This window comes from Schistocerca nitens, chromosome 9, assembly GCF_023898315.1.
Source record: "Schistocerca nitens isolate TAMUIC-IGC-003100 chromosome 9, iqSchNite1.1, whole genome shotgun sequence".
Classification (NCBI taxonomy): Eukaryota; Metazoa; Arthropoda; class Insecta; order Orthoptera; family Acrididae; genus Schistocerca; species Schistocerca nitens.
In genome coordinates, this window is record NC_064622.1 from 278630591 (window position 1) to 278643123 (window position 12533).

Sequence of the window (12533 nt, forward strand, 5' to 3'; positions counted from 1 at the left end):
TTATTAAATTTGTTGAGTAATTTGTGATTTGTAATTTTTGTTTGTAAAACTTTACTTTTGTATTTGTAATTTGGTACTTGTAGATCGCACTTAACTATACAACAAACAGAAACTGTCAATCGATCACTGAGACCCATTCCAAATTTCATCTCTTGGTGGTATCCATCCAGAATAATTTAAACTGAAACATCCACATAAATATGGTGTGGACTAGTCAGATATTATGCCGAGATTCAGTGGAGGGCTAGCAAAGAATCATTCGTCCATGGAGTCAGTTGCCTATCAAATTCTCATCTGAATTGCCTATATGTACTGATTGTGGTATGGAAAAGAACATTACAGGAAAGATCTTTTGCATCAAAGAAGGTTTTAAAGAGACTGTGAGTGAAGGTTCTAAAAGAAATAAAGAAAGACTGCACATAATGATCACAATTGAATTCAGCCTTTTATGGAAGTGCATCAACAGTCACAATTCCTGACCATTGCAAAAGGAATAAATGAAGGAGAAAGTGATACTAGTTTCTACACATCCTTCACCCACACAGTACACTGACTCATCCTGAATAGATTGGCTAGAGAGAGAGAGAGAGAGAGAGAGAGAGAGAGAGAGAGAGAGAGAGAGGCACTACCATGACTACTAACTGTTTTACTTTATTTCATTTCATAATATCTCAAAGCCTTGCTGCATCTGCAAGAATCACAAATCACAAAGAAATAACCCTTATGGCAGAACACAAAACTCACTGAAACTACAATCATATAGGGCAGACCCTTGAGCTTATTTCTTTCCATTTCAGCAATGGCTGCAGTTATACAACTGTAAGATACACCTAATAAATGCAACTGTTTTACACTGAAATTATTTACATGAAAAACAACATGCACAAAATATATTTATACACAACATTAAATAAATCTCTTTCAGACACTTTTTGAGAAATGACTCATCTCACTCCACACCCTGAAGTAAGAGCTCTGTATTGTTATTGTACAGCTAGTACACACAATTTCAACATTACCTATTACAGTACAACATTTGTTAAACTTACTGAATCAGTAAAGTATTCAGTTGTGTGCATGATGTAATACTCTAACACATAATACTGGAAAAATTCATGACTACATGACAAGGATGACAGCTACCACATGTCACAATGATTAAAATTCAGAGAATAAGAAGTGAGATAACATTTGGGTGCAGCAGTACAGGTTATCCAGTGATACTTTTTGAAACATTTGTTATTCAACTGTTATCTATTACAACTTTCTGGCTTCCACAAAATGATTTTGATGTGTTACAGCCAATCTAGTTCTTCATGGATGGGTTAATATGTATATTACATTCATGTACTTTCACGGTCTGTTGAAACTGTGGAACATGGGCAGGTCATACAATCTTTGATATGTGTACCTAACAAAATACCAAGTCTATGATTGTTTTAACTTTGTTAGCCACGTTAACAGGCAAACTGACTTTCAGAAAGTCATTTTTGCATCTGAACTCAAAGAAGATATGCTTGTTTCTTTGCTGCCACAGATGCCATTGATACATTCCATGGATGATTTAAGAAATTTTTTTAAGAATATTGAAATGTGGTACATATGAAGTTGTTGGCACAGAATCATTATGAATCAATGAAATTGTTAAATGTTTCTGGTCTATATGTGCAAAATCTGAACATATTAAAAAAAAGTTGCAATGAATTCTCATTCCAGTTTGAGCACTTCTGAATTCTAATCAATAACAGGCACGTCAATAAGTAATATATAAAAATTTTCTCATGCTTACTCAACTATGCTGTCAAGCTCTTAATAGTAAAGAAATGTTAATACCAAGTTTATGATCCACTGCTTCCCATTTTTGGTCTTCCTTGGCCACTACAGCAGCAACACAATAATTACTGTGTCACCCCATATAACATTTCTATGGGGCTCCCAATTCCCAGTATCACATGATCTTTGATGAGACTTGTAATTTCGTCTACTTCTATAACTAACAAATTACTTAAAATTACTATGCAGTGTCAACGAGGAGAAGGATTTCGTCTGGATGCAACAGCATCCTTCATCTCCTTTCCTTGAGTTTCAACTGGCAATATAAAACAAGCTATGGCTGCCATTATAGCGGCCACTGCGTACACTGCTGTAGCAAGTATCAGTGATGCCTGCATCAAGACCTAAAAAAAAAAAGGCATACAACTAAAAGCAAATAAATAAAATAGGGGCAACGACACCAATTTATACCATTAAAATTAGCACATATCTAAAGTTAACATTAATGTTAAATTCAAATTAAGGAACCCAAAATAGACACCAGACACAGTGAACTATAACATGAAAGCTTCACTGACTCCTGATACATATATTTAGTATGTACATCCTATATAACAGCACAACAGAAACTTAGAGGAATATGTAAATTCTCCTAAGTACTGTCTGAACCTTCAAACACCAACTTCTACTGCTGGTAGAAATAGGCACAACGCAGATTACAGGATGCCCGAAGTAAAATGTTTATCTTCTTCAGTCCAAAGACTGGATTGATACAGCTCTCCATGCTAGTCTAACTTGCATAGGTCTCTTCCTCTCTGCATAACTATTCCAACCTACATCCATTTAAACCTGCTTACTGTAGTCAACACTTGATTTCACATTATAATTTTTACTCTCCACACTTCTCTACATTACCAAATTACACAATAAATTTCTTATCTCCCCTATTACGTTCAGCACTTTTTCGTTAGGTTCCCCATCTACATATACATCTACATCTATTCGCTGCAAACCACTGAAGTACATGGCAGAGGGGACATCACTTTGTATGAGTTATTAGGGTTTCTACATATCTAATCTTCAGCATTCTTTTGTAGTACCCATTTTTGAAAAGTTTCTAATCTCTTCTTGTTTATACTATTTATCATCTAAAGCTACACACAACACAAATACTGCCAGAAAAATTTCCTAAAACTTAAATTTACTACATTATAGAGCAACATTTTTCTCTTTTCCAGAAAAAGATTTTTTTGCCACTGCAAATCTGCTATTTATATTCTTTCCACTTCATTTACTGTCAATCATACTGCTTCCCAAATAGCAAAACTCATTCACTGCTTTAGTCACTCATTTACTATGTTTTGATGACAACGTCCTGAGTAGCACCTGCCCACAGATCTCAATGAAGGGTCTATTTTACCTCTGGAATATTTTATTCTGGGTGTTGTATTCATAACAAATATGCTGAATAGAGGTACTATGCATCACCAATGGTGTTACATACTGAAGAGTGTAAGAATAAATGTTCACGATAATGGCAGAAGTGACTGTCTGTCTAAAGTCGGGAATTACCTGGAACAGGGAACTGTTTCACAATATCGTAACTGTCAACTCTTACACCATACACTGAAATAGTTCTTGGCGAGAATGTACACCAGCTACTACAACATTTACATGTTTATTCATAACTCTAGAGAAAATTGATCTTACATTTTCACACACACATTCACTCACATGCATCCACCTGCAGCACATTTGGCCACCAGTGTCATTAGGTGTGAGAGCTAATGTACTTACACAAAAAAAGCACAGTATCTCAAAAGCTAGTCCAGTCTCAGACTCATTACATCTGCCTATGCACCACATATACCTGAGTTGTTGCCGTTCTTGATTTTTGTTAATAGCATACAAAACTTGGATTATTTCTTATTCTGAAATTTATATTTGAGATCTATAAAACAAGCATGAGTAACAGACTTCAAAAAATCACTCCCATTTAGCCTGACCAGCCGTGGATGTTGTATCTGCAGTGCCGAGAATTCCATTGCCCAGTATGCTGAAGGACTTCACAACAGGCATTTGCCAACCCCCCCCCCCTCCCCCCCCCCCCAAAAAAAACTAGTCAGCAAATAGATTTCCTGCACCATATCCTCATACACACCTAATCCTCCCACCATTCACATGAACCATCCGAAAAAGAGCACCCTCTTTATCATCCATTTATCACTGCAGGCTGGAAAAACTGAACCACATCCTTCAACACAGCTTCAACTATTTGTTGCCAAGCCTGGAAATGAGGGACCATCCTACCACCAATACTTTCTATTACTCCTGAAATGATATTTCACTGCTCACTCAATCTACACAACATCTAGGTCCTATGCCACTCCCACTCCCAACACCCTGTTGCAAAGGCCCTATCCCTGAAGAAGAACTAAGTGCAAGACCTGCCCAATTCAGTCTCCCCAGAATGTCCTACTCTAGTCCTGTCGCAGACTTATCCGTTCCTGTCAGATGTAGAGCCACCTACGAAAGCAGTCTTGTCATATACCGGCTTTGGTGCAATTTCTGCACAGCACTTTATGTAGGTATGACCACCAATCAGCTGTCCACCAAACTGTGGCTGAGAGTTAAGTTGACCTTCCAGTGGCAGAACATCATGCTGAGTACAACATGCTTAAGTTCAATGACTACTTCATAACACTTTCTACCTGGATCCTTCACTTCGACATCACATTTTCTCAACTACACAGATGGGAGCCATCCTTGCAATACATCCTTTACACCTATAATCTTTCTGGCCTCAATCTACACTAACCTACTGCACAGTCCACACTGCCTACATGACATTCTCCCTTTCCTCTACCCTGTCACCCCTTCACAATCTACAACCCCACTTCATTGTCAATCTCATTGTGCATCACACGAACTCAACAATTATGAACAATGTAAATTAGAATCATCCCCAAGAAATTATTGTAGGGAAGGTCAACCAAAGACTGTTTCACTGACAGACCAGTTAAAAGATGCAAAAAACCTGCTAAAGAAGCTGCCTCCACTGTGCTTGTCCACCTCTTCTGGAGTATTTTTACATAGTACGGTATTCTTACCAATTAGAAAAGACTTGAGGACACTGAAAAACTTCAAAGATGGGCAACTCATTTAATACTTTCACGAAATAGAGGAGAGTGTCATGAATATAGCACACAAGTCCCAGTGACTATCAGTGAAACTATAAAGTGTTTTTCCATTGTAGAGAGATCTTTTCACGGAATTACAATCACCAACTTTTTCCTCCAAATGCCAAGCCATTTTTTTTTAATTCCCACCTACATAGGGAGAAAAGACAACCGTGATAAATAAGAGAAATTGGAGCTTTCATGAAATGATTTATGCATTTGTTTTTCTCACAGGCTATTCAAGGATGAAAAAAAAAGAGAAACAGTCTCGAAGGGATTCTATTAACCTTCTGCCAAGCACTTACATGTGAATTGCAGAGTAATCGTGTAGATGTAGATTTAATAGTGTGTCAGTGCTCTGTGCAGTGTTCCGACATTCTTTCTACAGACTGACCAATGTAACTGCTACCACATTCATAAGGAATTTTATAAATTCCGGAAACATAAAGACCAAGATTGTCTTTTACTGGACACAATATCTCTTTAATTTTCTTAGATGTCAGCAAATGGACTGAATACCATGTCTGCTCAATACTCTGCCTATTTTATTTTTTGTAGGTCCAAAGAAAGAAAGCTAAGAAAATAAACTGTAATATTAGTTTGAAGTGAAGAAGCTTTTCTCACAAATTATGGAAAAATCTGTAGACTTTCGCAAACAATATAAAATAATCATTGTGTACAATTACTGTATACTAGCTTAGTGCTTGCTGTTTCACTCGCATGGACAGTATGGTCTGCGAAGTTGTGTTTTTGTTTTTCTTTAACTGTATTTTTATGTTGTTCAATAATTGCAAGACCTTCTAAACTTTTCACATTAATTAAGGCCAAAAAGTGATTCTTATATTTGGAGTCCAAGGTTTTTATTAATCATGCTTTTCGAATTCTTGTGGTGAAACTTCCAAAGGTCTTTCACTCCACAACACACATTTCTTTATATCTGACTTAGAAGTGAAATCCAAATTTTTATAGATTTAGTTTTAAATTTTTTTTAATATAATGAAATATTTTCTCAGAAATTTTCATCCCCTTATTCGCTGCCTTGGAGGTTATACTTCCAAAAACAGTGAAAACATATTTCTTTTATTTCTAACAGAGAAGCCAAATAATTTTCATCAGGGTGTATGCGTGGACAAGGAAGAAAAATTCCCAGATTTTTCCCGGATTTCCCTGTTAAAAACACACTTTCTCCCGGGTGAAAACATGCTTTTTCCATGTTAAGTGACAGTATATTTTCCCTTATCAATCCTCTGAATGGTCAAGAATTTTCCAGCACTTTTGAAAATGAAACTCAGAGAAAAAGACACATTTTGGAAATATCTTTTATGTTCAGCAACATGTACGTTGCATATTTTCGTATTACGAAAGAATACATTGGAACTCCACCAAACACCGTATGTTACTTTCCGAATCACTGAAATGGAGATTGCAATGCGTTTCTGTAAGCCAGTCATAGCTCATGTCATGTGATCTCAGCAGCCAATGACAGCGGATATTCAGAGCATAGGATACGTGATATAGTCAGCCAACAGCAACATCACTGTTACGTAGCACGAACACACAAACAGGGAAAGTTAACAGTTTAAACTAATATACATAGTTTTGCTACAAGAAAAGCAAATGTGCCAGTAATATTTTTAATAATGACCAATGTCTGATCTTCAGGGTTCAAAATTCTTCTAAATGGCTCATCATCAAAGAGCTGATTTTTAAATGAGAGTAAAACGCTCTGTGATTTAAGAAATTCATGGTACATTCTCACACATAGTTCAATTTACGTAGAAGGATATTTACTTTGAAAGTAACACTTTTCAAACCACCTTTCGCAATATTTTCCCGCAACCTGTTAGAAATAGGTTCGTTTCAGCAGTTGCCAGAGAGCGCAGATAACAGGCGTCACCGCGCTTGCGCAGCTACCACAACGTAAGAAGACTGTATGCACATACGTGTAAAACATTGAAAGGTCATACAATATGTCAGAAAAGAAACAAGACAACAGAGGATACTTCAAGAGCATTGGAATTTCATGAAACATACTACAATGTGCACATTTAAAGTGCATACTTAAAGTGCACATTCGTATGTCCAGATTCCCAATCAAGTAGAACTCGACCTGATATTAAGCTTTTCAGTGTGGTTTTCGGGATATAAATTTTCTTGGAGCATCAGTACTGTATTATATCATGTTTGGTTCTTTATTATGTCATAATGCCATACATGCTAGAAGCTAGAAGATAAAAACATGCGCTTGAAATGCAGCGGACAGTTGAAACTAGCCAGTGATGTGGAATAAACATTTCGTTTCAAATACATTGACTGCCTCTGCGGAAAAGGTTAACAAAAGTCAAATTTCTTTAGTAAACAGACAAAAATAACTTCATTTTTCTGCAAGGTGATTAATGCTTGACAGTCAGAAAGGTGGAAATAAAATAAAATCTGAAACAAACGAAAAATTTTAGCCTTCCGTAATTATGTGAATTTATTTCAATTCACTTGATAGCTCCCGGCCACAGATATCTGTTTTGTTTTCATTTGACGTGAGAGTAAACAAAGGGGAAACAGCAAAATTGCTAAATGTAAACACAGGTCACGTGGAGACTATTCACTATAACTCAGAGTGCTCTGCTCATCAGCCTCTGATCTACGATATTTGCAAACTGGGTCAAAGAAAAAAAAAGAAAAAAAAAAAAAACGAATTTTCAAAAATATGTTCATCTTGTAGCGCACATCTTTCTGGAAAGTCTGAAACATAAAACATGTGTTTGAGGAAATGTAAGACATGTTATTTGGTCTTAAAGTGTGCCAAAGTGCAGTGCCACGCCTCTTGATAAAGCGTTCTTCTATCGCACATCACTGTATTTAGCTCTGTGGAATTGAAATGTGTTTATTTTGTAATGGATGCCATCAAACTATATTCAGGATAGTGGAAACTGAAATGTCCTGTGTTGCCTCTCCTGCTCCCAGTGGGCCGGTTTGACAGCCTGTCCCTCTCTTTAAAAAATCTCGCAATTAATAGCACATGGGATTATTTGTAATCAGGAGAACAAGAATTCTTCAGAAAGTTTGCACTCTTTATTGCCTATTGGCTAATAACTTGCTGTTTTGTGTGACATAAAATTAAATATAGGATACATAAAACCAATAAAGAAAAGAGACATGCAAGGAAGTACACATTTCTTCAATCCTTAACTCCTATCATTTTTTTCTCTCTAATCTTGCTACAGCTTTACATGGCATGCTTTCCTTTCTGCGAAAGAATCTATTACCTCATCAAAGCTCGTCAAACAATTCGCTACATGAAAAATCGAAATGTCATTATCTAATACTGAAAAAGCTGTTAACACAAATAATACCCAAGACTGGTGTAGTTTCTCGATCTGATTACGTCTATTTTGTTACTGTTTGCTAGATAAAACAAAACAGGCCTTTCTAATATTGGAGCAATTTTGTAAGACACACCAAATAAACGAGACTGTTTTGGCACAAATGGCCATTTTTATAACACGACAGAATATAATTCACGAAATGGCAATATCAAATGCCTATTAGGCCTACTACAAGCCAAAAGCTTTATGTTAGGAAATAGTTTCACATTTCATTCATACGCACCAGCTTCTCAAGCATGAGATCGAAAAGTAGTATTAAGAAATTTTATATAAATTTGGAATCATCTTATTCTTTCATAATTTGTGGGATGTCCCCGTTTCTTCTCCTTCCTCGTTCTAACAAACAATCTTGTCATCACCAATTCTGCAGCTACACCTGCCGTTGTCAAAATTTGTTCACCAATTAATTTCACTAACCCTGCCAGAATCACAGGTTTAGTTATCCCGCGATTGTTATCTGGTTAGGCGTTATTACATGTTCGTACAACACATTTTCCGCGTTACTTCCAGAATAGAACTTAAATGGCTGCTAGCCGGGGACTGTACAACTGGTCCTTACTAGTGTAGCGACCTGGCCAAAAATTTTCTGTCAAAATTTCATTTTCTTGAGTACAGCGAGAAAATAATACGTAATCTTTCTCACTTGTTATTCCTGTCAGTCATTTATTTCCATTCTGGTAGTCTGAATCTATGGATTTCACTAGTAATTATAACAACGCTGATCATTCGCAAACCCAATCAACCACATAATCAGACAGAGAATGGCATTCATCCATTCGGCTTTACTCTGCTCAGCTCGTATAGCCCCGTCCCCTTTCTTCTGTCGAAAGTTTATTCCTAGATGTGACGAGGATTCTCCTGACAGAGACATCAGGTACACTATGTACGCTTTCAAAAATCAGCTTATGATTTATTCAGAAATCAACTTAAAATATGTTCAAAAATGCTCAAAAACCAACAGGGAAGCGTTTCAAAATCATATGAATAATCAATAGACAAAACGTGCACTGGATGCTAGGTGCTTTGTGAAACAAGTATTTTTCCCCCTCAAGAATATGAATTTGGCGCCCCCTATTCCTGGTAGCATCTAGCCGCTTGCTGCGACTGCTTGCACAGCCAACAGCCACATTCCTATAGCCAGGATCGGGAGAATCTACTGCTCAAATGTGACTCAGCTGCGCATGTGCGTGAGCCCGTTCGTAACTGCTGAAAGAATCTAATGTAAACAGTTTTGACTTCACACTCATCGGAGGCAATTTGTTGTTATGAAGCATTGCGTACTCTTCATAAAGCCTTTGACACATTTTGCTGTTGGCAGATGCTTGCATGAGCACTGTGTGTCGTCGTCGTATATGGCGCATTTCCTTTGCAATTTAAGTTATTTTCGTTTTTTTCTCTTTTTTTGTTTTATTGTTGAAGTATTATTCTGCAGTATCGGGATACAGTAATATCCTTTGTTAGAGTATCGGTTCTTACTAGTCAAAATTACAAAAATTTAACTGAAAACTAAAACAGTGAAAAATTCCCGGGTTTTTCCCAGATTTCCCAGTTGTCCCGGGTCGTATACACCCTGTTCATATATTTAGCTTTGAGAATGCTTTCATAATGAAGTAATTTCATAAAACTTTTCATTCCCTATTTCACTCCCTAAGGGGATGGAATTTTTAAAAACACTGTATTTTTTTTTAGTGTTTATAACCGAGGAATCAAATACCAATCTTCATAGACATAGCTTTAAAAATGCTTTAGTAGATGTTTAAACATGATTTAGTTAGAAAAAATCACCCATCATTTTACCCCATTAGGGGTTGAATTTCTAAAAATGCTGAAACATGTATTTTTTTTATTTCTGACTGAGAAACCAAACATCAATTTTCATAGTTCTAGCTTCAAAATTCCATTAACAGCATCATATTTTCAAAAAGCCTTTCATCCCGTATTTCTCATCCTTAGGAGTGTACTTTCTAACAATCCCTTATTAACCCATGTCTACAGTGTAAAATACACACCCAATCCTAATTTCAAGTTTCTATCCTTAACGATTTGAGCTGAGCAATGATGAGTCAGCAAATCAGTCTAGTTCTATTTTACCCCCTTACAGGTTGAATTTTAAAAAAATAAAAAAAATTAGCTACATTTTCTTTTTCATTTCTAACTGAGAATCAAACTCAAATTTTCATAGATTTAGTATTAAAAATGTTTTTGTAATGAAATATTTCCATTAAACATTTCATCCCCTACTTCAACCCTTATGGGTCGAAATCAAAAAACACAAAACATATTTTTTATTTGTAACCAAGAAGTCAAATATCAATGTTCATAGATACAGCTTTAAAAATACTTTAGTAGCTCTTTAACAATGATTTATGTTTTAAAATAATTTCATCCACTATTTCACCACCATAGAGGTTAAATTTCTAAAAGTACTAAAACAAATATTTATTTATTTCTGACCCAGAAACCAAATACCAATTTTCGTAGGTCCAGCTTCATAGTTACCTTAACAGTGAAATTCTGAAAAAAACCTTCATCCCCTATTTTGTCCCCATAGAAGCAGAATTTCAAAAAATCCCTTTTAAATGACACCTACGTTATAAGATCTACACCTTTTCCCAATTTCAAGTTCATATACTTAGTGATTTGGGTTTGGCAGTGAGTGAGTGAGTGAGTGAGTGAGTCAGTCAGTCAGTCAATATACTGCCTTCTATATAACCACAGACAAGAAGCATTAATACACGATTAACAATATGAAATGAGGTAGATTGCTACTGTTGTTATTACATTCTGGATTTTTCACTGCTTAATATGTGCACAATTTATATATAGCTCTGGGCAAGTTTAGCAGGCAAAACTCTTAGGTGCAGAGAAGTTCTGCAGCTAGCCAATTATTACTGACCAGTGATGGCAAAGTACCTTTAATCATTAGTACTGGCATTATTCCACTTCTACAGTATTTGCCATTAATGTAAGGATAAATAGGGCTTGATATGGTTGAATCATCAATAGTCACAGTTCCAAACAGTTTGAAATAATTACAGGTTCCATAAACTTCATTTTCGTACAGACAGTATAAGTTATGCTGTGCTACAGTAAACTAATTATTTTTATGAGTGATTCACATACACTCAGCAGTAGTAATGACACTGTAGAAGTGGTCTATGTTGATATAACTGTGTTTGCAGTTTTACGTAGATTCATAGTCCGAGTTAAGTTGCATATTCATTCATTCACTCACTCATTTCTTTCAGTGTGTTTGTTAGATATAACATATTAAGTAAGAGTGGATACTAGAAGATCAAAGAGAAGAAACTAACATACTCATATTTTAAACACGTCCGACTGCTGACAGATAAGTACGAGAATAGTTTCCACAGTATAACGAAATGCTTGCACACTCTTCACCTAGCATGAAATTGCACAATCTACACTCTACTGAGGAAAGAAAGGTTAATTTGATAGAGTTACTTGCTTTAACTTCGAGTTACTGACCTGGGCTACATATGGTGTAACCATTGCCCCTAATCTTGCCATGGCACTGCAGGTACCTACACCAACAGCTCGGAGAGGGGTCGGATACACCTTTGGAAAGATACATATATTGCCATAATCAACAATAGGAATGTACATAGAAGATTTTTGTGACTATAGGAAGTTTACAAAATGAAATATCATTTTCTTACGAAGTTAATGTATTTCCAAGAGGGACAACTGATGCAGCTACCAGGCAAACAAATTAAGCACTATTAAATTACCAGTGTCAGGGTGGAGGGGGGTGGTATGGGGTGGGGGTGAAGGAGAAAAACTGTTCATTCCCATTTATACTGTATCCTACAAAAATTGGTGAAAATCTAGCAAGAAATCCACTTCATACACAATGAGACCACAAAGCAGAATTAACAATGTGCCACTTCTCTCTCTCTCTCTCTCTCTCTCTCACACACACACACACACACACACACACACACACACACACACACACACACACACACACACACACCCCACAGAAGCAGCGAGAGGGCGACAGACAGGGGGGATCAGAGTGGAGGGGGAGGATCAGAGTGGGGGGGAGGATCAGAGTGGGGGGGGAGAATCAGAGTGGGGGGGAGGATCAGAGTGGGGGGAGGATCAGAGTGGGGGGAGGATCAGAGTGGGGGGTAATAAGAGTGGGGGGTGGGGGTAATAGGAGTGGGGATGAGGG

General features: G+C 36.7%; 1 protein-coding gene across 2 annotated transcripts in view; it reads right to left on the reverse strand.

Moving 5' to 3' along the window:
• Positions 1 to 1755: 1755 nt before the first annotated feature.
• The window catches only part of LOC126203232 (synaptic vesicle 2-related protein), a 103031-nt gene continuing 92253 nt past the window's right edge, over positions 1756 to 12533 (reverse strand). For both annotated transcript variants that reach the window (XM_049937477.1, XM_049937478.1), the window contains exons 12-13: positions 11825 to 11914; positions 1756 to 2177 (exon numbers count right to left, since the gene is read on the reverse strand). In XM_049937477.1, coding sequence (XP_049793434.1) covers positions 2025 to 2177; positions 11825 to 11914 — 243 coding nt within the window. In that variant the 3' untranslated portion in view covers positions 1756 to 2024. The remainder of the gene's footprint in view (positions 2178 to 11824; positions 11915 to 12533) is intronic.